At 55.3% G+C, this 27,804-nt stretch overlaps 1 protein-coding gene across 1 annotated transcript in view; it reads right to left on the bottom strand.

The window, feature by feature from the left end:
• Positions 1 to 27,804, bottom strand: part of TMEM132E (transmembrane protein 132E) — a 248,355-nt gene that overhangs the window by 18,762 nt on the left and 201,789 nt on the right. Inside the window, exons 3-5 of the mRNA XM_050928908.1 lie at positions 25,268 to 25,408; positions 11,474 to 11,666; positions 9,417 to 9,560 (exon numbers count right to left, since the gene is read on the bottom strand). Coding sequence (XP_050784865.1) covers positions 9,417 to 9,560; positions 11,474 to 11,666; positions 25,268 to 25,408 — 478 coding nt within the window. The remainder of the gene's footprint in view (positions 1 to 9,416; positions 9,561 to 11,473; positions 11,667 to 25,267; positions 25,409 to 27,804) is intronic.

Raw genomic sequence — 27,804 nt, 5'->3', positions numbered from 1 at the left:
CTCCTGGGTTTCTCTGTGGTGCTCTCGATGAAGTCCCTTAATCCCTTCCCAACATTAATGCATTTACCTTCCTGGCCCCCCAGGCAGGCTAGATGCTTTCATGGTCCCTGGGGAACTGCGGCACAGAGATGAAGGCCAAAACTGTCAAACGTGGCATCTCCTTTTAGGTGCCCCATCTGAGATGCAGAGGGCCTGACTTTTCAGAGCCCTGAGTTGTGACAGCACTTCCTGGACCACAGAGTCTCAGGTTGGGCACCCAGAACAGGAGACACAGACAGAGGCGCCCTGTACAAAGTTTACTTTAGACGACGCCTCACACAGGAGCTCTGTGGCAGCAGCAGGGCTAGAATCCAATTCGCCAGGGCAGCACACAAATGCCTTTACCAAGAGACCCTCCTTTCTCTTCCTGCAGACCCTGCCTCCTTCACTGCACTGCCCCCAGCTCCTGCAACTTACGAGGCAGGGCTCCTCCAGATAACAGCCGCCTTGCTGCATAGCCCTGATTGCTTCCCGAGAGCAGGTCCTGTGCACTGAATGAGGCAGGGGGCCCATGGAAAGAAGCAGGCTGCATTAAAGCAGGGGCAGGCAAACCTTTTGGCCTGAGGGCCACAGCGGGTTTCCAAAGTTGTATGGCGGGCTGGTTAAGGGAGGCTGTCCCTCCCCAAACAGCCAGGTATGGCCAGGCCCCCACTCCCTATCCGACCCCCCTTGCTTCTCACCCCGAGGCCCCCCGCCGGGACCCCTGCCCCATCCACCCCTCCAGCTCTCTGTCCCCTGACCCCCCTGGACTGCCTGCCCCTAACTGCCCCCTGCCTCCCCACCCAACCCCTCCTTTCATTCCTGACTGCCCCCCGGGAACCCCTGTCCCATCCAACCACCCCTATCCTTCCTGACTTCCACCCCTGGGACTCCTGTCCCTGACTGCCCCCTGCTGCCCCATCCAACCCCATCTCTCCTTCCTGACTCTCCCCCTGGGGACCCCTGCCCCCATTCAACCCCACCCTCTTATCACTCTGACCCCTATCCACACCCTTACCCCCTGACCACCACTCCAAACTCCCCTGCCCTCTATCCAACCCCCACTGTTCCCTGCACCCTTACCGTGCTGCCTGGAGCACCAGTGGCTGGTGGCGCTCCACTGCGCCGCACAGAGCACCAGGTCAGGCAGCCATGCCACCCGGCTGGAGCCGGCCACGCCACCGCGCTGCACAGAACAGCGGCTCTGCAGCTGCCTGGCTGCCCAGAGGATTGCGCCGATGGCTCAGTGAGCTGAGGCTGTGGGGCAGGAACAGCAGGGGAGGGGCCGGGGACTAGCCTTCCAGGCCAGGAGCTCAGGGCCGGACAGGAGGGTCCCGCGGGCCAGATATGACCCACGGGCCATCATTTGCCCACCTCTGCATTAAAGACTCAATCATAATGCATATGCCCAAGGGGGCTGAGTTAACATGCGTCTGATGAAGTGGGTATTCACCCACCAAAGCTCATGCTCCAATACCTTAGTCTGTAAGGTGCCACAGGACTCTGCTGCTTTTACAGATCCAGACTAACACGGCGACCCCTCTGACACTTTACTTGTGGCATTTCCCAAGTTTTGAGTGCCCGACTTTGCAGCCTTAAATGCTTTTGTAACGCCTTCTTTTTGGGTGTAATATCTCCACACCCTCTCTGTGTACACAGCAGTGACCGCCATGTTCAGCTCCCCAGCTCTTCCTAATGTTCAATGACTTACCGGAACAGATAGCAGATTCCGCTCTGTAATCTGTGATTTATGTAACAGGTTTACAGTCTACACCGTATTCAAACTCCCCAATCTCGCCTGGTAACGGAAAGCTCCCGCGGAACAAATCTCAGCCACAAACAAAAAATAACTCAGCCGGAGATTGCAAGGAGGCGCCTCCTGGAAAGCACAAGGCAAAGTTTGTGGGGCCGGAGGTTTGCGTGACCCATTATTCATCGCGGTTTGTGTGCACGTATCTGCTCCCCCCGGGTGCAGGAACAGTGGGGGGAGTAGATTTATGAGCAGGACGGCAGCGCATTAGCCAGTTTAAGCATCTGGGAGTCCATCCGGAAGTGTATTATTGCTACAGTGTTTTATCATGCTGCAGAGACCGGGTCGCCATAAATTAGAGGGAGAGGGGGCAGTAAATCGTGCAGACGAGAGCTTTATTCTGGGATTCGGGTAAACATTCTCCCACCGCGTCTGTCACGCCCCGTTCCCCAATCTCTCTTGGCGTGAGCTGAGGCGACAGCCTGGAGCTGGAGCACACGGACTGCAGAGTCTGGCTGCTCTGGGGGCCCAGGGAGCGGCCAGGCCGGGGAGCTGCCTCGGGGCCGGGAAGGGAGGTTGGCCCCACTCGTTACAGCACTTGCCTGGGAGCTGGCCAGCTCCATGCCTGGGCCTCTGCCATGACTCCCTGCACACCCCTGAGGGAGTCACTTAGCACCCCTTCCGGGAGCCAGGGGGAAGAGTTCTGCCACGAGTCGCTACTGGGGTAAATCACCACAGCCCCGTGGGGCCAAATCCGCACCGGGGATAAATCACCACAGCCCCATGGAGTCAGATCCCCAGTGGGGGTAAATCACCACAGCCGCCATGGGCCAAATTCGCACCGGGGGTAAATCACCACAGCCCCATGGAGTCAGATCCCCAGTGGGGGTAAATCACCACAGCCGCCATGGGCCAAATTCGCACCGGGGGTAAATCACCACAGCCCCATGGAGTCAGATCCCCAGTGGGGGTAAATCACCACAGCCCCCATGGGCCAAATTCTCACAGGGGGTAAATCACCACAGCCCCATGGAGTCAGATCCCCAGTGGGGGTAAATCACCACAGCCCCCCATGGGCCAAATCCGCACTGGGGGTAAATCACCACAGCCCCCCATGGGCCAAATCCGCACCGGGGGTAAATCACCACAGCCCCATGGGGTGAAATCCTCACTGGGGGTAAATCACCACAGCCCCATGTGGTCAGATCCCCAGTGGGGGTAAATCATAGCTCCATGGGCCAAATCTCCACTGGAGTAAATCACCATAGTCCCATGGAGCCAGATCCCTACTGGAGGTAAATCACCACAGCCCCCATGGGCCAAATCTGCACCAGGGGTAAATCACCACAGCCCCATAGAGTCAGATCCCCAGTGGGGGTAAATCACCACAGCCCCATGGGCCAAATATGCACCGAGGGTAAATCACCACAGCCTGCATGGGCCAAATCCTCACTGAGGGTAAATCACCATAGCGCCATGGGCCAAATCCCCACTGGGGTAAATCACCATAGGCCTATGGGGCCAGATCCCAACTTGGTGTAAATCACCATAGTCCCATGGGCCAAATCCTCACTAGGGGTAAATCACCACATCCCGATGGGGCCCGCTCCCCACTGGGGGTAAATCACCACAGCTCCATGGGCCAAATCCCCACTCGGGGTAAATCACCACAGCCCCACGGGCCAATCCCCACTGGGAGTAAATCACTACAGCCCCATGGGCCAAATCCCCACTGGGGGTAAATCACCATAGCTTCATGGGCCAAATTTACACTCGGGATAAATCACCACAGCTCCATGGGCCAAATCCCCACTGGGGGTAAATCACCACAGCCCCATGCGGTCAGATCCCCAGTGGGGGTAAAGCATAGCTCCATGGGCCAAACCCCCACTGGGGGTAAATCACCATAGCTCCATGGGCCAAATCTCCACTGGAATAAATCACCGTAGCCCCATGGGCCAAATCCCCACTGGGAGTAAATCACCACATCCCCATGGGGCCAAATCCCCAGTGGGGGTAAATCATCACAGCCCCATGGGCCAAATCCCCACTGGGGGTAAATCACCATAGCTCCATGGGGCCAGATCCCCAGGTGGGGTAAATTGGCCATAGCTCCACTGGCTCCTGCCGTTCGAACTCAAGTGCAGGATTCCCAGCACCAGCGTTACTCACTCCAAACTGAGGCCACGTGACTGAGCCCGGGCACTTTCTGTACACGCAGCCTGGCCTACAACTCCGTCGTGTACTTTGTGACCACCTCCCACAGCCAGGCAGCGCTGCACCCCAGAGGTGGCTGCAGGTCAATGGGGCTCCGTGCGTGGCATTTGGGAAGCACTCTGGGAATCCTGCGGCATGAAGGGCATACTAGCATTGATCTTCTGCCGTCTCTCCCCAAACACACCACGATGGTGAGCATGCTGTGGGGGGCTGATCTAATGCCAAGAGCTAGAAAGAGGGGGCAGGGGATAGATAGATAGATAGATAGATAGATAGATAGATAGATAGATAGATAGAGGGGATGGATGGGGATGGATAGAGAGACAGACAGCTGGCATTTCGATGCATCTTTGTCATCTATTCCCCCTTATTCCTTCTCTCTAGTCTGTACCCTCTCTTCCTGGTACCTCTCCCTGTGCCCCAATCACAGCCATCATGCCTAAAAGGCGTTATCCAGCTCTTTGTGCTCGTCCCTGCTTAGTGAGTGCAAAGCAAGGCGCAGCCGCAAGGCCCCCCGACCCATCTGCCCCTCTCTCCCCTGCGTGCCTGGGAGGCTGCTGGCTCCGTAAGCCCCGGTGCCAGCTCTCGGGAGCCCGAGAAGCACAAGTACAGAGCCTTGGCTGGCGTCAGTGCTGACCTGGGGGAGAAGTTGTGCAGTTTGGAGTGTCAGTGTGAGCTGGCTGACTCTAGCCGCTGATTCCGACTGGAAAGAAATGAGGCTCTGAGGTGGAAGTGAAGCCGCTAATGAGAACTTGCGATTTACATTTCAAAGCAATGATATTTTGCCTTATCAGTAATAACTGGCTTGATAACATGTAGTTATAGCTGCTTCTGACCACCAATATATTAGACACGGGAGTACTGCTGCGGCTCCCCTTGGATGGTGATTCTCACTGCCCTGCAAGCCTTGAAATCAAATCCACAGGAGAGGAATGCAGTTCGGATCAAACCAGCTCGTGGCTCTACCACAGCCCTGGCGTGAAATGAGTTTGGTGGGGCCTCAGTCCAGCCCTCAGGGCAGGCGGGACCCCACGACACCGGCAGGAACTGCGCTGAGCTCTGGGATTCTCCGGGAGAACATGCTGTGCGCAGCGGGCACTGCTGGCCCTGCCCTCTGACCTTGCTGGCATTCTCAGGGGCTGGATGAGACTCAGTGTGGCCCGGATCTGGCTTTCGGTTTCAGGGCCAGTGGCTGGAAGGCTGGAGCGGGAACGGTGAGGTGGGAGGGCAACTGGATCGTCTTTTGAGTGGGTTTGGTATCAGAGCCCAAGGGAGTTAGGTGCCTGACTTCCCTTTGCCAGGTCTCTCCATGCTCAGGACAGAGACAAGGGGCAGGACGCGGCAGCACTGGAGCCCAGATGAGGTCAATCACTCTCGTCGACCCCACCAATCAATGGGGTCTGGCAGCAGAGGAAAGGCCCCATGGCTCTGCAGTACCGGTCTCCAAAGGTGCGTGGAGCTGCCTTCCCCTGCCATGGTAACGCCTCTGTCTGTGTCCAAGCAGTGACACTACTTGCTGCGTCAGCTTAAGCAACTGGGCTCAAAGTAAAAAGCCCCTCTTCTGCGGTGTCCCCTGGGCATCACGATCAAAGCTGCAGGGGGACCAACACTGGACGATGGTTCCAGGAGAAGCCAGGAAACTCCACGCCAGAGCCCAAGGCTCCAGCACCTTGGCCCTGAGGTGGCACCAATCAAACTGTGAAGCCATGTCATTTCACATGCTCTGATGGAGAGTGACTGCCCCTGCGCTCTGGAGCGGCCTGGGCTCTTCATTTAGCTAGCCCGGTGACTAATTACAGCCACGCAGTGAGAAATCTGTCAGCAAGATGAGTTGGTCGGAATAAGTGGCCCCAGGATGGTCATAACCCATCTGCCCAGCCTTCTGGCTCTCTCCGCATTCTGAGGGTCTGCACTTGCATTCAGAGGTGACATTACAGTCAAGTGAAACTGAATTCACAGAGGTTCCTGGGGACTTGAGTGGACTGTCTCAGCCTGCCCTTCCCTTTGCATCTGGAGAAGGTGCACAGGGGTGCTGCTTCATAAGGCATGTGGGTTAGCTCAGGGGCTACCAGAAAGTCACAGAGTCTAAGGCCTGAAGGGGCCACCACCAAATCCCCTAACCCAACCTCCTGTACCTCTCTGGCCACCAGCAACTGGGTCAAAGGATTGCAACCCTCAGGAGACTAATGCGATCTACACAATCTCTGCTCCACAAAACCTTCTTCTGGCTTCTGCTTTCCTCTCTCCTTCCCCGGTTCTCCTCCCCTCTGGGGGGTCCAGCCAGAGCCCAGCAGACTCCAGGTTTCGGCCATCTTACAAAGGTTCTCATTGGAGCAAGAATGGAGCCTGGAGCACTCATAACTTCCATGAGAACTCAGCCGCGCTCCTGGGGAGTATGCCAGGGACCTCCAGAGCTAGGAGCATGAGCTGCTATGGCTGGAGATAGAAGCCCTCCAGCTGGGGCTGTCACAGATGCATCTCCTGGGTGGATCAGACCCAGACCAGGGACCCTGTACACAGTGAGCAGGGGGGTAAACAAGGGGACTTAACTGGTGACCAAAGCAAAACAGCTGCCCAGGGCAACCGCATGGCACCTTCTCACTACTGTATTTGCACCCAATTATTTTGATTTACAAGGACACGAGAAAGTCCAGCTTGGGTCTGCCCTACCCCTCATGTGTCCCCTTTGTTGCCGGTCCGCTAAGGAAATTGGCAAGAAACAGCCATGAGAACAGCGTCCGGACTCTTGCTAGCCGCTCAGCTCATGAGCAAAGCAACCTGCCCAGAAATGGGTCTGGGATTTGCTCCAGAAACCTACGCTACAAAAGAGGCAGCCGGGATTGGTCCCTCCTGCTCTGGCTACTCAGATCCCAGAGAAGAGGTGGCACAGGGAGAGGAGCAGACTCCGGCCAAGTAAGGGCCAGATGGGACTTTTGTCTGAAATCTCGCAGGGACAAACTCAGGCGTCCCCTTGATTTCCCCAGGCGCTTTGCTCCAGGAAAGTTCCCGCATTTTCAGTGCTCGTGTGGGGCTGGGAGAATGCGCTAGTGGGAGTGGGTGTTTGTGTGTGTATCTTAGTGGGAGTGCGGGTCAGTGTGTTTATCTGCGCTCCCAGTGTGCTATCGGGAGTGGGCATCAGTGGGTATTCCTAAGGGTGTGTTACCTGGAGTGCAAAGTAGCTGGACTTTGTGGTTTGGGGAGCATCTGTCTGTGGCAGCAGCAGTGGGGGTGTCGGGGGGGTGCATGTGAGAAGACGTACGTTCACCTTGCTGGAAATGTGTGTGTCCGGGTGAGTGCCTGTGTTAGTGAAGTGTGTGTCAAGGGGCAGTGGGTATATGTGTGTTAGCAGGAGTTAGGGTGATCAGAGCAAGTGTGACAAATCAGGACACTTTTTTTTCAGGAGGGATAGTTGCATATATAAGACAAAGCCCCTAATATCAGGGTGTTTGTTACCTAGTGGGAGTGTGAGTCCATGTGAGAATGTGTGTAGGGGGTGGGACAAAGAGAGAGCATGAACTTGTGTGTGTACACGTGTTAGCAGGAATGTGTGTGTGTGTCAGAACAAGTGTGTGTGAGTGTTAGCAGGAATATGCATCAGTTAGCAGGACAAGTGTGTTTCCTGACAGGAAAATTGTGCAGGGGGCATTAGCCGGAGTGCGTGTGTGTCAGTGACAGTGTGTTAGTGTGAGTTAGGATGAGTGTGAGTTGTCAGGAGTTTGTATGAGTGTGTCAATGGGCATTCAGAGGGGGTATTTAGGGGGTGAAGCTTCCACACTCCCTGTGCCTCCAGGGCACCTTGCTGGGCCTTGAACCTGTGAGTGGCTTTGCCTGACCCCAGCACCCAGATATTCCTGTTGATGGGATGCTATGAAAGTGAGAGGTGGCAGGTCAGCAGCCTGAGGACATGGCAGGGCAGGGGGCGCAGGGGCTGCCGGGGCGGTTATGGGGCAATGATCCCGCAGAGTTTCTGGCACACAGAACTCAGTGACTTCTGTTCAGGCAGCAGAGGCGCTGAGTGCCAGGCTGACTCTGCGTGAGGGAGCATGCACACACGCACACACACACATGCACACACACACTCTCTCACACACATGCACACACACGCATGTGCGCACACACACACACATGCACACGCACGACGGCACAGGCTGTGAACGCCCTGCCATGCTGTTCAATTCATCCAGGAGCTTCTGTGGCTGGTGATGATACTTACCCCATGCGTGCTCTGAGGCCGTGGGGTCATGGCAAAGCAGGAGCGGGCAGATGGGACTAACCAAGACCAAACACATAACACAAGAGCAGATTAGCGAGGCTGGAGCAGGCACTCGGGACCACATGCTGGGAGCAGCTGTCCCCACACTGCTGTGGGAATACCTGAGCCTGCAGCCATAGCAGACAAGCCAGCTGAAAAGGGCACATCGGCCGCAGAGCCGGGGGGCCTTGGAGATGGGATTTGCCCCAGTGGCAGCAAGTGTGTGGGTTTAGAGCCACCCAGAGACTGGGGCGTCAATGTGGAGATGCTGATCTCAGGGCCAGGCAAATCCAGCCCACGCATTGATCCTGCTGGGGGAGAGAGGTGTATGGGGCTAGCTAGCTAGTCAGAGCAGGGCTCTCATGTCTATTTCCAGACCATCCTCCTTCAGAGGTAGGGCCTTCAGAGTTAACTGAATATTAACATTTGTGGATGGAGGAGGGGTTAAATCCATCATTTCTCCATCCCAGCCAACCTTGGCAAAACCCAGAGGCCCAATTTGATTCCCCCATCTCAATACTCGCCCCTGCGTCCCTCTGAAACAGACGAGCACTTGAGCTGGATGTTCCTGTTAGGATGATCATCAATGAAAGGGTTAACTGTAACACTGCTGTGTGGGGCGTCATTATTAGGGTTCAGAATTAACGCCCCATTGCACTGTATGAATGAAGTTCATACCACTACGAGCACTTGTTTTGGGCTGTCTGCAGTTTCAGGCAGACGTCACCACGCTGGCTATGCACGGGTCACAATCTCTGGAAAAGCTAATGGCACGGGGCCGGTTCCCCGGCGGGTGCTGATTGGCACAGTTTCCCTGCAGTCAATAGAGTTTCACTGATTGACACCAGCTGAGAATCTGGCCTGGGCAGCCCTTCTCCTGGCAGCTTTGATCCTGGAGCCCCCCAGCACAGCAAACTCACAGGGCGACCTGCAAGGCAGCATGGGCTCTCTCTCAGCATCAGATGGGGTGTGGCCATTGTCGGGGGAGCCCTTTACTTCCATCCTGCCTGGCCTCGTGCTCCTGCCTTGAGCTGGCGCTGGGGCTGGCTGGGATACACACAGCCGGAGTGGCTGCGTGAAGGGCCTGCCAGTCCAAGCCAAAGCTCTCAGGCTGGGCAGAGGCCCACAGGGCGGATGGCTCCAGGAATCTTTGCCCCCTCCCTGCCCCGCCGGGCCCACCTTGATGATGTCCTCGTTGTTGGACTTGCACTCGACCATGGCCGAGACGTCCGTGATGACGCCGGTCATCTCTATGGCGATGACCTTCACCGGGATGGCCACCGTGCGGCCCGTCAGGATGGCTGTGTTGATGATCTCCGTGTCCTGGTAGGCAAAGGGGCCATTGCATTAGTGTCCAGCCTCCATTTTCCTCTCCCCTGACACTCCAGAGGGGCACCCTACAGCTGGCGAGGTGCAAGGAAAGGACCCCAAATGTGTGTGTGTGCGCGTGCAGGTGACTCAGTAGGGGGCGCTCTCCTCTGGGAGTCAGCACTGCACTCAGTACCTGGTGCTGTGCTGGGGATGGGGGCGCTGGGCCCCCTTTTATTTTATAACGCCATGGCAAAGGAAGCCCTGTCTGCTCATGCTTATCGTGCTCGTGATGCAGTCTCAATCCCCTCGCTCGGAGGCCTCGCAAGCTCTTAAAAACTTCAAAGAACAAGAGCAGTGTGGATGGAGGGCAAGTCTAATTGCAAATCAGTTAATTATGCAAACATAGGAAATCGGATACAGAAATTAAATTGGCTGCTTCGGAGCCGGGCCTCGCTCCTGGAGGCGAGCCAGCACAGATAACCTTTCAAATCAATGAAATGGCAGGGAATCTAATCTGCCTTCCTGGCAGCCTGTGATGTGATTGTCTTTGATGGAGGGATAGCTGGCTCGCTCTCATCCCAGGGGCGAGGCTCCATGGAGCGGGAGAGTTTCTGGGCACTGGTTCAGCTTCACCCTGCCCCACACAGACCCTCTTGAACTAAGCTCTTAAAGTGCAAGAAGACCCCCCCATCACTCAGTGACCCCAGGCACGAGGGGCAAGACTTTGCGGGCAGATCCCACCCCCTACCTTCACAACCCTTGGAAGCAGCATGTCTACACGGCAATCAAAGACCCATGGCTGGTCCAGGTCAACTGACTTGGGCTTCGGCTGCAGGGCTATAAAACTGCCATGTAAATCTTTGGGCTCAGGCTGGAGCTGGGCTCTGAGACCCCAACTGGCCAGACCTTGATCTCCATGACAATCTGGAGTCACTCTGGTAGGATTACTGGTGTAAATGGGATCCGAACCAACTGGAAACTGCCCTCCTTGTTTTTAACACTGGGAGGAGAGTTGTCTAGTGGGTTAGAGCAAAGGACAGGGAGTCAGGACTCCTGGGTTCCACAACTGGTTCTGTGAGTGAATGTGATAGAAGGGTTATAGCAGGGAACTGGGAATAATGACTCCTGGGTTCTGCTCCCAGCCCTGCCGCTGGCTCCTAATGTGGGATCTCGGGAGAAACATGTCACTGCTCGGTGCCTCAGTTTCCCCATCGAACAACGGGGCCTTCAGCAGAAACCAGTGTAGAAGATGGGGCCCAACCCCTCGAGCTCAGGTACATTTGCTGATGGGTACCAGCACAGATCACAGCCCCGACGGAACGGCCTGCTGTGTCCCCTTCCATCTCGTGTTCCCCACCCCACCGGTGGAGGGGACTGATCAGGGGCCCTGGTGGGCTGTGTCCAGCTTCTCTGAGCAGGGATTCAGGGGCTGCTGGTGGCTGGACATGTCTCTCCCCCCACCACATGGAAACAGACACCACTGCCCCGGGGGGAGGCATTTGGGTGCAAGTACCAGGCCAACGCCCAGGAGCCGGCGTCGGGACTCTGCCCCAGGCCAGGGCGGGCACTCACACCAGGCAAGCCCAGCCTCTGAGCCAGCACCAGTGCAGCACGAGGGTGTGTTATAGGGGCATACACCAAGGTGTGGTTAGCTGTGTGTGTGTGTCCCCTTGGATATTTGGAGGGGGAGGGTGCGTGTGTGCAGCGTATTACAGGTGGGTGTGCATGCATGAAAATGAGGGTGGAAGGTGTAAAGTGAGTGCATGCCATGGGTTTACAGTGCGTGGGGCGGGGTGGGGGGGGCAGTCCGGTTTGTGTGCTGTTGTGTATGTGTGCGGTTCTGTGGGGAATGCAGGGGGCCGGCTAGAACCCCTCCCCCCAGCCCTGCCCTGGGGGTGGCGGCGGAGCCGTCCAAGCTCACTCACCATGGCCAGGGGCACGATGGCGCGGATGTCCCGCTGAATGACCGTCAGCTCCGTCACCACCTTCTCCAGGTCGGGCGGCGGGTTGCGGCCCCGGTAGTCGATGTGCCACATGATGCGCCGCGTCACGGCCTGGCTGGTGAAATTCTCCATCTCGAAGTCCAGCTGCATGATCTCATAGGAGGAGTCCCCGTCCCTGCCAGGAGACAGAGGGCAGCCGCGGTCAGCCGCTGGCCAGGCCTTGCTCTAACGCAGGAGGAAAATCAGGCCCCTGACCCCGGGGCTGGGGGTTTTGTCTCTACCCTTGTGGAAAAATCCCACAGAACGAAAGAGAGAGGAAACCGATCAGGCCTTTCAGAAACTGAATGAAGGACCCTGAAATCCTGAAGATCTTGGGAATGACCCTACAGAACTCTTCAGCAGGGGGAGAATTCACTATTCTTGTTCCCTATTGGATTCTCTACGGAGCCCCAAGCAACGGGACATCCAAGGGGTCTGCTCTAATATATCAGCTCCGTACAAGTGAGTGGACAGCGGAATTAACCGCACAGCTGCCATGTGAGCAGCCGATCTGTGAGAATGAACAACTCGCCGGCCGGGGTGACCCAGGCGCTGCCCTGCACCTGGGGATGCCGTCTGGCTCAGGGCGGGGCTGGATTTACCTCTCTAACCTGCTCCTGGGATTTCATTTTATCTCCTGAAAGTCCAGACAAAGGGCCAAAGAGAGGCAGGTAAGGAAAGGGGCCTCTTGCCGCGAGATGGCATCGGAGCAGCCTAGCTTTGTACGGCAGGGAAGGCTTCGTGGCCAATCTTGCCGTGTGCTTAATAACAGAGAGCTTTTTTCATCAATGGATCCCATTATCCCCCTGGAGAAACTGAGGCACAGAAAGGGGGAAGTCACTTGCCCAAGATCACCCAGAGGGGCTGGGAATAGAATCCAGGTCTTCTGAGTCCCAGTCTGGCTCTGTACCCACTAGGAAACACTTCCCCCTCCCCAGCTTACCCAGCTTGGTTTCTGTTCACAGCAAGGCTAGAAGAACTGAGGAAGAGCCAACAGTCCATCCAGCGGCCAGGGCCTGCAAAGGAAGGTGCCACCCCGCAGTGGACAGTTATGGAATGATCTGTCCCGAGAGGCTGTTCTGCTGGGTAAGTGGGCTTGAATCCTGCCTATCCTGTGGGCACGTTACAGAGCCAACAGTACTTTTTTAGACGAATGGGGATTTCCACACCCCTAGTAACATAGCCCTTCCCCCTCTGCAGTTCGGCATTCCACTTGGCTGCTGCCCTTCACCCGAGAGGTGGATGCATTCCCCTGGACCCCCATCTGGTTTGCAAAGCAGAATATTCCAGGGTGAGGGGGGAGTCGTGCTCGAGAAGTTGCCGCTCTCCAAGGGCCATGTGCGCAGAGCTCTGCTGACAGGACTCTGAGGTGTCCGGCCAGTGCGCAGATGGAAGGCAAAGGGGCTGTCTGGCCAGTCACATTCCTGGGACCTGAAAATCATTTTTTTAAACAGGTTTCTTCCCCTTTTCAATTCCTTCTAATGGCAGCGCGGTTCTGCCCACCACGGAGCCGCCTCCTGCTCGTCGCTCCCAAGGTGCACCATGACCAAGCAGGATTGCTACAGGGATATTCCACGCTGGCCTCCCGTTGCTAGACCAGCCTCCCCTTCTTCTCTGCAGCACCGGCCATGCACAGCAAAGAGGCTGCTGCTTCCAGAGAGCAGTGCCCTAAGCTGGACCCAGCGGCATCCGGTCGAGTTCACTGATCCCTCTCGGGCAGATGCGCCGGGGGTTGGTGGGCGGCTCGTCGATTTCAGCGGCTCCCTGCAGCGTGCCAAAGCTAGACTGCAATGCTGCACCCCCGGGTGGGGCACTGAGGAGCCATTCGCAGGGCCGCTCCAAACGAAATGCCCCCCTCTGCTCAGAGACCCGCAGCAGGGCACCTGTGCCTGGGACTGCACTGCCGGGTTCAGGATGGAGAGGGCACAGGTCACAGATTGCCCAGCGCCAGGATCAGTGTCCTGTCTGGGTCGCACTCACCGACAGCCCAGGGCACTGGTAACAGGATGCCAGCCTGCAACCCACCAGGCAGCTCTCACGTTCCCAGCCCCGCAGCACGATTACCCAGCACCAGCATCTCCAGCTCTGCCTGGGTCCCTGCTGCTTTGAAACAAACGAGTTCCCGTCATGTTGTCCCGGCCACCCGCTCCCCGACAGGAGACGCCACGGAGCTGTCACCATCCGACGGCGCTGTCGGACTCCCAGTTCCCCGGCCTGACCTGAGCCGTCTGGAAGGAATCGCAGGAGGCCATTAGCAAGTGGGCTGCTGGCTGTCAGTGCCTGTCAGCATCGCATTACAAACCTCTCTGCCCCTGGGATCCTGGGCAGCTATGGGAAAAGCCTGTTTGCTGCGCAGGTGGCGGGTGCCATGTGGACATGTCTCACCTAGTCAATTCCCTGCCGCTGCAGGCGCTCGGGCATTGGTGCCCCTTGGTTCTGCCTAGTCTCCGCCCGTGGCACACCACAGCTCGGTCTCCTGAGGCCTGAAATGCTTTGGGCTAATTAGCATCACTGGGCTCAACATGGGGGTAGTGGGCAACATTCGGGGGCTGTGCAACTGCTAATGATTTATTATATGTATTAACTCAGCACCTGCAAGCCCCAGCCCTGAGCCAGGACCCCGCTGTGCAAAGTGCTGTACAAATACACAGTAACCGGCCAGGGCGTCACGCCATGTGATGCAATGATTCCTTCTGGCCGGAAATTCTATTTTCCTCCTGCCAAATGGTGCTGACTCTAGCCAGGAGCCGTTTGCTTCGGCCCCAAGCTCTCCCAGGGTTAATGTCTCACACGTCTGGAGGGCTGGGCGAGCCAGCAGCGCACTAGTGCAATCAAAGGGGCACTGGAGGCACCACACATGATGCACACACCTCTCCTTGCCGGAATAGGCCCCTCGTAAATCACCGCAGTGTCTCCCCCATGCATGGCACAACGCAGACACATGGCAGCAGATGCTGGCTCTGAAGCCATACCCACCCATGGCAACTGTGGGAGCAGGAATCTCATGTCCATCTGAGGGGGCGGGCACCCCACCATGGTACGAAAAACCCGGGGGTAAGAGGCATGCCCACACTCCATGACCACTCCTGCTTGGGAAATCTCCTGGAAACGCGACCTTCCTTGTGAGAATCCTGGTTTGCCCCAGTGGAAAGGGGAGCTGAATCCAGCCCACAATGTGTAGATTGCAATTTATGTTTGTGACCAAAGCATTGCTATACTGGACCCAGCCAGTCCAACAGCCGGTCTCCATCCATGGCCAGTACCAGCTGTTGCAGGCGAAAACGCAAGTCACCCCAAAGGAGGCAGTTAGAGGATAACCTGCCTCAGAGAAAACCTATTCTACCAGCCCCATCAGTTCAAGCCGTGAAGTAGGAGGGTTTATATCATTCCCAAGCTGTTGACTTTTAAACCCTTCCCGTAATCTGGATATTCTCACCATCCATATAAACATCCAATCCTCTTTTGAAACATGGCTTCACCACTACTTATAGTGGCCATGAGTTCCACAGGCTAATTGTATTTAAAATCATTTCCTTTTATCCCTGTTACATTTTCTTCTTTTCACTGAATGTCCCCCTGTCTTTGTGTCACGAGCCAGGACAGTCACAAGCTCCGGATTTCCCTTCTCTACACTCTGGGACAGCTCTGCCACGTCCTTTCTTATCTATCTCCACAATCATTGCATTTGGCCATGGGGGTTGCACAGGGCGCCTGAGACCACAAGGGGGATGCAGACCAAGCATTTGTGGACTCCACCTTTGCACCAGGGGTTTGTCCCTAGAAGCAGGAAGTGAAACCGACTAGGCTCAAATGTGAAAATGACTCTTTCTGCGCACTGAGAGAAATGGGAACCAGCTTCAAAGTGCTGACATGGGGAAAAAGTCAGGGAAATTTTGGAAATGCTGTCAGTGTTAACAATCTAAGGGATCATGTATCAGCTAAGCCAGGCCGATCTGTATTTGTATAGATCCGTATGATTTTTGACCCGGCATTGTCCCTTTGCTAGAGAAATAATTAATACCCAAAGTCAGAGCGGGCTGCAGCTGGTGAGCAATTGATTTCTCATCGTGTTACATTTATTGAGAATGCACCATTGATCTGGGGATGTTTTACATGGCCAGTTTCACTCCTATAAATATTGAATGAACAAAAGGAGGAAAATATGTGAGTAAACCGTCTGCTCTCAGCTCCCAGAGATGCCTGTCATCTTGCAATCCATGACTCCCTGGCACCTGGCCCTGTGCTGTTCCCTGGCCGGGCATGGTCTTTTCAGGTCATGATGGAAAGAGTTCAACACTCCTTTGCTGAAGTTCGCCTTCAGCTCGGAGACGGGAGGTGCACCCCCCCACAGAGTTCCTGTCCCCTTGCCCGCAGAGAGAGGCTGGGACTGGAATAACTGGGATCGACCCCACGATGCCCTGTCCCTACAGCGTCTCCTTTTGGGACAGCTTGGGACTGGAGTAACCGGGGTTCCCCGCAACAGCCAGCATGACTCCCCCACTCCCCACAGCACCCCCTGCTGGGAGAAGCTGGGACTGGAATCACTGCTCCTACCCTGCACCCTGCAGTGCCTTCTACAGGGAGAAGCCGTCAAACTCAACCCTACACTGGCTTCAAATGCCGAGAACCATTAAATCCTTTTATGCTGAAATCCCTGAGGGGGGAAATGGGCTTAAGTCATTTATACTTTCCATTACATTCATATTTGATCAAGTTGTTTTCCTAAAAGGTGATTGTAATCACTTTAAATTCATCTTCCGTCTCTAACCTTTCAAGGCTCATTTTAATCTGCACGTGGGGTGGGGGGTTTGGGGAGCCCGTCAGCATCTCTCCTTCCCTGGGCCAGCCCTTCGTCTCATTAAAAGAAAATATTACTGCCATAAAAACCTCCCTAGCTCCCAGATAAAGAGCCACCCACTCTCTGGCATCTGGGGATTTCCATGTAAGTGGGTGCTGCTTTCAGAACCCCCCATCGCTCCAGCTGCTAACATCTGCACTCAGGGAAACAGAAGGAAGGCAGGTTCGTGCCCTGGGAATCCCAGCCCCAAGCAGCGGGGAGAAGAAGATGATCAGGATTTAGAGTGGTGACCGCTTCCCCAGCCAGCTAAGGGTGAGAGCTGAGTGCCAGACCCCCCTCAGTCACCACATCTCAAAGCAGCCGAAGGCAGGCTCGATTTATGCTCAGCAAGGGACACAGAAAAGAATCTGCAGGGAAGGGAGGAGATGCAAACGTTTCAGTCCCTGGGGTGTTGACCAGGTGGGAGAGCTCGGGGGATCTGCCCTGCCCTACAGAGCTTCCCAGGAGCTGGTAAGTTCCAATCAGAGTTCAGGTGCCAGGGGCGGAGGGAGGGTGGTTCATGGACCATCTGCCCCATGAGAAATCCTGTCATTTCAAAATCTTGTTTTCGTTCCAAACTGGAAGAAAAGTCGAAAAGTCCAGCGGTTCCCCAGAACAGAGATTCCGCAAATGTTCATTTTGGAAGCACTGAATCGGTTCATTTTGGTACGGACAAGACATCAAGATGAGCTGTGGAGCAGGGGGCGATTTCATTCTCACAATCTATAAAGGCTACCTCAGGAGATGGTAACACTGGTGAAAACCAATGTCTCCCTAGAACCAACGGTTTGGCGCAATCTGCACAGACGGGGTCTTGTTTCTTATGGATCTGCTCCTTTCCTGCCAGCACCCTGAATAGCCCTTGACGCCCATGCATAGCGAGTGCCATCTGGACTTGGTAGCACTTAAGAGCTGCAGCTGGTTACCCACGGTGCAAGTGGGGAACCAGCCTCTGTAGGGGTACGTGCTATGCCAGGCTAGACCTGCTGGTGGCATCCTGACGTCCTGGCATCTTCTGTAACCCACATGAGCTGCATGTCCTGAGGCACTAGGGGTCAGCTCCCCAGCTGGTGTGAATTGACGATGCTTTATTAAAATCAGTGGGACTAGCCAATTCACACCTTATGGCCCGTGCCTGGGCTCCTTGAGTAGCTGGCATGTGTGTGAGCTGGAGCTGTGGAATGTGGGCTGAAGACCCGGCTTCCTAGGATTTGTCCTACGCCAGCACCCGTGGCTGCTGTGGGAGCAGAGGAAGTGGGGTTATGCAGCTGCAGTCTTGCCCAGTTAGACTGTGAGCTCCCCGGGGCAGGGACTGTCTCTCACTGGGGCTATGTGCAGTGCCTCGTACAACAGGCTGCTCTAGGAATAGACAGCAGGGCTGGTCAACGAATTTCCAGCTCAGTGTTTTCCTGCTGGGAAATCGGGTGTTGCTGAAATAAAAATGAAACATTTAATTTCAGATCAATAATAAATCTGTGTCTGTCTCAGCTTTTGTGGTCCCTCATGGGAGCTGTAGTTCCAGGCATCTCAGTCCCCAGTGTCCTCTATGGACTCTGCTCTCCAAATGGACTCTGCTTCCCATGATGCACCATGATCTTGCTTTGTGGCTGAGCTGTCACAGTGCCTCATGGGAGTTGTAGTTCCAGGGGCCTCATGACCCCAGCATGCCCTAGACTATTCTACCTGTGGCTGAGCTCCCGCAGTGCATCGTGGGATTCCCATTTCATGTACACGTTGCCCATAGACATTTTTCAGTGGTTTCCATTTTGTGAGATGTTTCGATATTTCTGTGCTTTGTCCCAATGTCAGAAAACATTCTGATATTCTGGAGTTTCTCACAGGATGAAAATTCCATTTTTTGATCAATTCCAGTAAAGTGTCCGGGCCTGAACTTGCAAGATGCTGAGCGCTCCCTGTAAGCCCAGGGCACTGAGGGTCACGATCCTTTATTAGGATCGATGCACTATGCCATGTCCTCTCTCTTCGTACCCAGAGGTCCCTGTGCTGCTAGCTGATTGGGTCTCCATGTTGTTGCCGTTAGCTGCTGTGTCCTGCCATTGTTCCTTTCCCTTGGACCGAAGCTTTCTGCACAATGCACCAAACAAGAGGAGCAAAGAGTCTTGTGGCACCTTACAGACTAACAGACATTTTGGAGCATGAGCTTTCGTGGATGAATACCCACTTCGTCAGATGCATGTAGTGGAAATTTCCAGGGGCAGGTATATATAAGCAAGCAAGAAGCAGGCTAGAGATAATGAGGTTAGTTCAATCAGGGAGGATGAGGCCCTCTTCTAGCAGCTGAGGTGTGAAAACCAAGGGAGGAGAAACTGGTTTTGTAGTTGGCAAGCCATTCACAGTCTTTGTTTAATCCTGAGCTGATGGTGTCAAATTTGCAGATGAACTGAAGCTCAGCAGTTTCTCTTTGAAGTCTGGTCCTGAAGTTTTTTTGCTGCAGGATGGCCACCTTAAGACCTGCTATTGTGTGTCTAGGGAGGTTGAAGTGTTCTCCTACAGGTTTTTGTATATTGCCATTCCTAATATCTGATTTGTGTCCATTTATCCTTTTCCGTAGAGACTGTCCAGTTTGGCCGATGTACATAGCAGAGGGGCATTGCTGGTATATGATGGCGTATATTACATTGGTGGACATGCAGGTGAATGAACCGGTGATGATGTGGCTGATCTGGTTAGGTCCTGTGATGGTGTCGCTGGTGTAGATATGTGGGCAGAGTTGGCATCGAGGTTTGTTGCATGGACTGGTTCCTGAGTTAGAGTTACTATGGTGCAGTGTGCAGTTACTGATGAAGAGGAAACAAGAGGAACCTTCATTCCCAACGATCTGCAATCCAAACCTCTCACATGTTAGTCAGATCATAGGCAGTGCAGCACAAGAGTAGTGGAACTTGTGATGCAGGGGTGGGGAATTAGTCCCCCTCAACTGAAGTATTCTGGGGAGTGACAGCGGGATTCAGAGAGGCTGGAGCAGCTGTGGTTGTGCTCAGGATCAGGCTGAGAAGTGGAGAATGGGACCCCGCTGGGCTGGAATGGGCCCGGGAACAAGTCGGAACCCCTCGGATCCTCCTTGGGTGATTTGGCTGTCCCCCTCCCCTGGTCGAGCCTCAGGACCTCCCCTGACTCTCTGTCCTACCCCTCCCCAGTCACAGGGATCTCTGCTCACCCCCAACCCACTCACAATGGAATGCAAAGCACTGCAATCAGGACATTTTTCAATGACTCTGTGTTACACTCATGTAAACACACCATTGCGGTTCAGGAACCAAATTACGGACCTAATCGCCTTTCCCTAGCAGGCCTAATGGACAAGCGCAGGTTTGCTGCTGATCACTGTTCTCCTGGTTAGGCTCAGGGCTGCCCAGAGGATTCAGGCGACCTGGGGCAAAGCAATTTCAGGGGCCCCTTCCATAAAATAGGTTGCAATACTATAGAATACTATATTCTTGTGGGGGCCCCTGCAGGGCCCGGGGCCTGGGGCAAATTACCCCATTCCCCCCCCCCCCCGGGGCGGCCCTGGTTAGGCTCCAGATCAGTGAAGTCTGGAAAAAAATATGATTATTTGTCAACAGCGCATTTGAAAAAATGCCCAGAACTGTGTATGTTTGCAAACAGCCTTGAGCGACTCACCCAGCTTAGGCAGCTGGGCAAATAATGAAACTGTCACCATATCCTCACTCCCATGGGTTACCAGCAGGGCTTGAAGCAAAGATCTGCAGCTTCGAAAGTGCAGGCTTTTGTCATGCGAGCTGAAGACTACAACAACTCTTTTAGCTAGCCGCAGTAGTAGGCTGTCATCCTTTACAAAGACTGGCCACTGAAAGAGGACGCAGGCCACATTTTAGCAGCATGTCACAAACCCACCATATTGTAGCGGAATAATTAATTAGGAGAATAATATGAAATTGATTATGTAAATGGTTCCACCAGCTCTGGCTGCTGAAGTCAATGGGTGTGACTCTGGATTTACTCCCACATACACAAGAACAGAACAGGAAGAGCCACACCAGATCAGAGCAGGGGTCCACCTGGCCCAGCATCCTGTCTCTGACAATACTCCGCATCAGCTGCTTCAGAAGATGGCATGTTCGTTTAGTATGCTCTAGGGCGCCCCCTGCGGAAAAGGTTAACGCGTGCTGGGGCAGTTACCCACTCATTTGGGTCTCAAATGGGGACGTGTCTGTTGAATCATCTAATGTTTCAAACTCAGTTGAGTTGCCTGGCCCTGCTCAATGGGCTTAGAGGTTAACTGCTGAAGTGGGCGTTCCATACAGCAATCAGTTTTAGTCATTATTTCTTAACTAGATTTTAAGCTCTCCAGGGACGAGTCTATCTCCTTTTATGTTTGCGCAGCACCTGGCACAATGAGACCTTGATTGGGGCTCCCAGCTGCTACACTGCACACGTTAATTGATCAATTAATCATGACAATTAATAATTCTTTATTTTTGAACATAAATCAAACTGATTTAACTGTTGCTAAGTTAGCTGGATCAGTAACCTGATGTCTGTAAGGAGCTGTGTGAATGTGTCCTGCTATATTAATGATATTTAATAAATAAGTAATAGTAATGATGATCTTTCTTTCCCACTCTGTGAAATCCTCCATCGCTTCCTTATTTACTATTGAAATCTCAGGGTGCTTAAGTATCTGGCACCATCATGTGATGGAGGGACATGGATCTTCCTAAGCAGGAGGCGTTTACTAAAGAAATTGACAGCAGCTATAGGTCAAATCAACACACTTCCACACAACTTGAGTTCCAGCTTGGTTACCTTTGTTTACCAGGGACCAGATCCTGGAACTCTACATCACAGAGCCATCTAGTGGTTGATTAATATACTGCAAGTAAACCTCATCAGAAATGCACATTCTAGGGTTTCTTTTAGCAAACTGTGAGGTGCCATTGGATTATTAACTACGGCAGATTAAAACCAATGATGGTGATCAATAGCTCCCCCAGACTGGGTATTAGGGGTGTCCAGTGCCTACATCTAAGTTTAACTTTATTTCCAGCTTAGCTTTCAGTCCACCTTCAAGGCTGAGGAATTTCTCCTGAGCATCTGGACTTGTCTCTCCTCAAGGAATTCACAAGCTGCTCTTTCAATTAAAATCTTCCTTACACCAAAGTGTCAAAGTGTGCCCTTGATTTTGTGCTGCCAAATTTACAGCCCAGCTCCAGATCTCATAGGAATTAACACACACCCGAAAAGTGGTGGAGACAGTAAATTAAAATATGGTTAAGATATGGAATGTATGTTGATGAATGTTTGATGTATGTGAATGGTTAGGGAGGTGCCAGCCAGGAAAGGATCCATCGGCTGAAGAATGTGTCAAGTGGACCACCAGACAACCCCCGGAGGGTAAACTGGGATCCACCCCAAACACCTGGAAGGAATGTGCCATCTGCTAATTGAGCCAACAACAGCAGGATGAAACGGTTCCCATAGACTAACATAGGAATTAATTCCTATAAAAATGGACTCTAAAAATTGAGGACTTTGAGTCTCTGGTTCTGCAGCCAACCTCCAGGAGCATCAGGTGCATCTGACAGACTCGGCTCCATCCTCATGACCAAGATACCTGGCCGGTAACTTGGCATAAGCAACTTCTAGGCTGATAAGTATAACATCTATACAGAACCTGAATGAATGACTGTGTGAATGAATATATGTGTGTGTGTGTGTGTGTGTGCGCGTGTGTAAGGAATAAGTAGTAATAGGAATTAGTCAAACAATGTTGTTTACTTTTGTCTTTTTGCTTTATTATATTTACAATAAATGTGGCATCTTTGCCTTATCCCTCTTAATAAGATCCTGCTGGTTTTTATTATATTGGCCTAACATTTGTAACATACTGGCCTGCGTTGCACAAGCAAGTGAATGAAACCGTTGGGCCTGCAGCACCGTTAGCAGCAGCAGCAGGTGTTCTCCTTTCGTGCAAGAGGCAGAGGCCTGTATTTTTAGAGTGAACGATCAAGGTTCTAGGCCTGGCTCCCTGGAATTTATTCAGAAACGAGGACAAGCGTCATCCTTGTCACGAAGCTAAATGCTCCAGGGTCTGTGCCGAGCGGTAGCAGCTCCTCCTTCACTCCCACTCTGATCTCTCCAGCTCACCATGCAGCCAGCTTCCAGCTCCTCCCGTTCTGGCATCATCCTCCACAAATGTGACCCCAGTTAAATTGGCAGCAAAGAGACAGGTGGCAAAGGACAGCACCGATCAGAGAAGGGCTCAGTCTCATCCAGCTGCACGGGTGAATCCTGCACCAGGCTCTGATTAGGAGGAAGAGTCTTGGCTTTCCTGCCTCGGGACAGAAAAAACTCCACTGGCCACATGGAGGAAAGTGCCTGTGGAACTCCAGGAGACGTGGATCCCAGGATTCCCACCACCCTGAGATACCTTTAAGGACAGCCCCAAGATCCCTGCCATCACGCACATGGGCTCTGGCTCCACGCCTGTTATTGGGGATATGCCTCAAAGCCATTCTCTTCTCCATGAGGCCCCCTGCCCAGGAGAGCTGCAGATCACCAGGCGCCCTGAGGCCAGGCCAGTAGAGTCGCTTTCATGCAGCTCAGCGTGACTCTGGAGAGTGGCCTGTCCCTAGCTGCCCTGGCTTGGTGGGATCTTGCCAGCCCTCAGGCACCACAGTGACAAGCGGCATTTGTCAGGGGCATGCTGCTTCCAGGCGACCCTGCCACCCGAGAGCATCACAAACACCTTCAGTTCCCAACCCCACCTGCCCCACACTCCAATAACCTGCCTCTCTGGGTGCCTGTACCTCTAGTGCCTCCAGCTAGGACCTATAGCAACTGGGCCTATTGTCTCTTGGGGCTTCTAATTCCCAGGGCTAAGGATCTGCCCGTAGAAGCAGAGGCCCCTACGAACTAAGCAAGTTCAACAGGAGGGTTTTAACAGAGCCTGCTGGGATTCCCGCTAAGTTGCCTCCAGACCCACTGCCATTCTGCAGGCCCCAGCTGGGTCTTGCTGGGTGTGGGGCTCCCCACGGCCATCCCACTCAGTTCATTCCCATACGGCACAAAACAACAGCCCCCGTTTTTCGTCTCCCCAGACACAGGCACAGTGTCCGTGATCAGCGCTCCATCCAGAAACTCTGCCCCGGACCTGTTAAACCAGCTACATTCCAACCCCTGGCCATACTCCACTTCCCAGCTGGCCCCATGACCCCGTGGGCCGCAGAGCCTCTTCCTGGAAACAAACAGCTTTGCCACTGCACACCCCACCGCCTGCGCCATCCCAGCTGCCAGGGCACAGAACTCTCTGCTCGGGGGTTTCTCACACTGTCCTTGGCTGAGACAGGCCACCAGAGCCGGGCAGGCTAATCCCCTGGCTGGGACCTGCCCAGCTATCTAGGGGAGCTTGTGGTCCCAAGATAAGATCTCACTGGGCAGGCAACCTGCCTCCATCGTCCATGTGTCCTGAAGGTCATGTGGCTGCTTTGGAGACGGGAGCTGCTTAGGGGGAAGGCAGCCTCTTCTCCTTCCCCCAATATCAGCTTGTCTAGCACTGAGCAAGAGACGTGAGAGCCCTGGGGACGGATCCCTGCTGGGGTGGGCAGGGTGGGTCTTAGGCCCAGGGGACAGATCCCTGATGGAGTCCCCAATGCCCAGGTGCTTAAAGAGCCAGCCCCACACTGAGGCCCCACCTAAGCAGAGCGCAATGGGCAGAGGATCCTAGTGAACAGCAAAGCCTCTCCACACTGCTGGCCTCTACTCCCTGCTCTGATGAGCTCCCAGGCAGGCTGACTGGAGAGCAGGGGAATGGAGTGGAATTTGGGGACGGGGATAGGAGTATTTCTGGGGCAGGCAGGGTTTCCCAGGTGGCCCGTCGAGCACGGCTGCACTGCGAGCCCCGTGCAGGCCGGAGCAGGGCCGCTGCCTGGATCCGAGCGCCAGGAGCGCCGCTCAGGTCTGTTGTGAAGAGATAACGAGCTCTCCTGCGGGCTAACATGCGGCTCGGACGCATTAGATCAGAAGGGCAAGTTAATCGGCTCCAGGATGTGCAGGCCGGGCGAGCGGAGTCCCAGCAAGGCCCCGTCCACGCGGACTGCGTGCAGCTCTGGGCAGCGTGTTCAGGGAAGGCGGGCAGCCGGCAAGGTACAGGCAGATGCCAAATTTTAAAGAGGAAGCCTGCTCCAAGGAGATCCCACTCACCGGGGATGGATGCTCTCCCTCCTTGGAGTGGGGGATAAGAGACGCAGGATGCAGGTGTGTTCACCATTCCCTACCCATCCTGGCCCATTAAGTCTATCTAAATTAATGCAACGCCCCTCCAGAGCCTTTGGCCTAGAAGGGGGGGACGGGGTCTTTCTTCAAAGCCAACCACTTTGGGGGCTCCCGCAGGGCAACACGAGACGCGGCTTCCCCTCCCCCGCTGCAATGAGCCACAAATGCTGCCCCCGCCCCTGCAATGCTCCTGGTCACAGAATGGGCCTAGCTAGCCAGGCCGAGCAGCGCCAAGGGCCATGTTGCAGCAGGAGGATACAGACTGCCGTGGTTCTGCCCCTCAGCCGGGCGCTGTTGCCCTCAGGGGGGCAGCACAGGAGCCCCCCAGTGAGCGAGTCCTGGAGGCTAAGGTCGGAAGGGGCCACCAGATCTCTTGCAAACCCGCGTGGAGCCCAACTGCAGCCCCCTGGAGACTAAGCCCTGGCGTGCCACAGGCAGAGAACGCGAGGAAGCGAGGTGCACCAGTGCCGCGGCACGTGAGACGTGCCCAGAGGATCCCAGCAGACAACCCGTGCCCCGGACTGCAGAGGAAGGCAGAGAACCCGTCCATGCCAATCCAAGCGGGGGGGAAATTCCCTCCCGATGCCGTGGCTCGGTCAGACCCTGACCCCGAGAAAGAGAAGGGGACGCGGCGAGGCACTTACCTGGGCAGTGCGCCGTCTATCTTGGCCACGTCGACGGTGGCTGTGGAGTGCTTCCCGCCCGTCAGCAGCTCGGAGGTCACCAACCACTGGAGGTTCCTGGATTTGGTGTTGACGAGGTTGACGCCCTTCTTGGCCTTCACCCTGCAGAGTTGGAGAGGAGAGCCAGGCTCACGTCCGCAGGGCTGCCTGCCTGCAGCCACACATGGCGGGACCAATCCCAGGGGAAGGGCCGTCATGTCCCAGAGCACTGTTCCTCCCCCAGGGAGCGCGGCGGACAACGTTGCAGCTGCCGGCTAGTATTCAGCTGGGGGCAGCTAGTAGCCATTAGGGTTAAATGCAGGGCACTAGACTGGAACTCAGGAAAGAGGCGTTCCCTGCCTCAGTTTCCCCACTGGCAGATGGGGGTGCTATTGTGTTCCGAGGTTAACATGAGAGACAAGTGTTATTCAGGGGCTGTGAAAGCCTGGCAGTGACTGTAGGTGGCTAATACTGGATTACTCAGCTTTGCAGGGGCTTATTTCCAGGTCAGAAGAGACCCGGTGATCAGCTTGTCTGACCCGTTGCACCACCCAGGCCGGAGAACATCACGCAGTGATCCCTGCATCCCGCCCAGATCTTGCAGTTGAGCTGGAGAGACTTTCACCGGTGCAGACCTGGGAGAAAGGGGCCCCATCCCACTACCAACGGGCGGAGAAGGCAGCTCCCTCTGCAGCTCAATCCTTGGCTCTCCACCGTGCTTCCAAGGAGATTCCTACAGTCTGCTCTCCTCGCTGTCCCTCCCCTCCAGCGGGGTCCTGACAGGACGGGAACAGAGCGAATGAACTCCCAGCGAGCAAGTGGCGCACGCAGCGGCTTGGTGGCTCGGGGTGCTACTATTAGGAGGGTGCATTGAGCATTTAGCTTGTGGGGATGGTGCTCCCTCTCCCATCTCTTTCGCATCGGGCTCGTTCACTAACAAATAGCCTGACCAGCCACCCCTTCTTTGTCCCATTACATCAGTGATATCACCGAAGGGAAGGCTCTACGCTTGGGCTCCAATCAAGGGCTCTGTGAGACAGGAGCTGCCACCCCCGGGATCCAGGCACCCTGCTTACGCTTTTCAATAGCTCTGTTTTACGCCATGTCTGCCAGATGCCTTCTGTCTGGAACCCAATGCCAAGGCAGTCTGCAAGCACAGTGGTGCACCGTGGCATGAGGGGCTGGCATGGCAGGTGGCTGTGGGTAAGGAAGGAGGGGCCCTGGCAGATCTGGGAAGGGAAGGGAGGGGGAATAGCAGGAGGCTGCAGGCCAGGGCTAAGGGGCATCAGCTGTGCGGTGTCAGGATCCAGGCCTGGGCTAGCGGGGCACGGCCTTCAGATTGCTGAGGCCACAAATCCTTCTCTCTCCCCATGGCCGCCCAGAGGATTCAGGGGGCCTGGGGCAAAGCAATTTCAGAGGGCCCCTTCCATAAAAAAAGTTGCAATACTATAGAATATTGTATTCTCGTGGGGGCCCCTGTGGGACCTGGGGCAAATTGCCCCCCCCCCCGGCAGCCCTGTCTTTCCCATGTGCTAAACTCAGAGCAGGGCAGGAGCAGCAACAGGGCCCCCCACGGGTGCTGCTGGAGGGAGAGCGGACAGAAGCTCCGGGCTTGGACTGGCTGGGAAGGACGCCAGGAGGTGTGATGCCTGTTCTGGCACTGGAGAAGGGTGTGATGCCAGCATGCCAGGGCTTCTTGTGCCAGACACTGAGCGCTCCCCTGGGCGGGGCTGGGGGAGGGGGCTCAGCACCTTGCCAGATGACCAGGACTGCTCCATGCACGGTGGGGTCCTCTTTTGAGTCTAGCCTAAAGGGATCTCCACCCTCCACCTCTCCCAGCCCCCTATCCACACCCTCCTGCCAGCAGCTGATCCGAACCCTCCCCCAAACACAGTGCACCCATCACGCTGCCCACGTGGCCACCCACCCTGCTATGATCGGTCCCTCTCCCCGTCCCAGTGCCAGTTTCACCTCCTTTCCACTGCGTGGGCGGTTCGCCCTGTGCAGCTGGCCGTGTGTGCAGGGCACCCAGCCCTCCCCGCCAGCACCCTAAAACCCTGCCCACCCCTCCCCGCCGGCACCCTACTGCTCTGCCACCTGGCCCCTCCAGCACCCTAAAACTCTGCCCACCCCTTCCCTCCAGCACCCTAAAACCCTGCCCACCCCACCCCTCCAGCACCCTACTGCTCTGCCACCCCACCCCCTCCAGCACCCACCCACCCACTGCAGCACTCTCTGGCCATGCCCATTCTGCACCCCACAGCTCCAGCCCCACTGTCCTCTCCCCTCCACCCCCCGTACTCATTCAGCCTCCTGCCAGGGCCCTGCACCTCTTGCTCTGGCTGTCCCTTGTGCCCCATGGCAGGGCCCGTCCCGCCCAGGGGCCAGGGAGATGTTCACACCCTGTGCTGTATGACTTCCATGATAAACTGACAGGGGCTCCCCAACCCTCACTGAACTGCCTGCCATGGGCTCGGGGTCCCTGGCATGGGGACAGCTTTGCGCTGGGGCTGGGGAGG

This window comes from Gopherus flavomarginatus, chromosome 19, assembly GCF_025201925.1.
Source record: "Gopherus flavomarginatus isolate rGopFla2 chromosome 19, rGopFla2.mat.asm, whole genome shotgun sequence".
NCBI classification, from domain to species: domain Eukaryota; kingdom Metazoa; phylum Chordata; order Testudines; family Testudinidae; genus Gopherus; species Gopherus flavomarginatus.
This window is presented reverse-complemented; position numbering and strand designations above follow the sequence as displayed.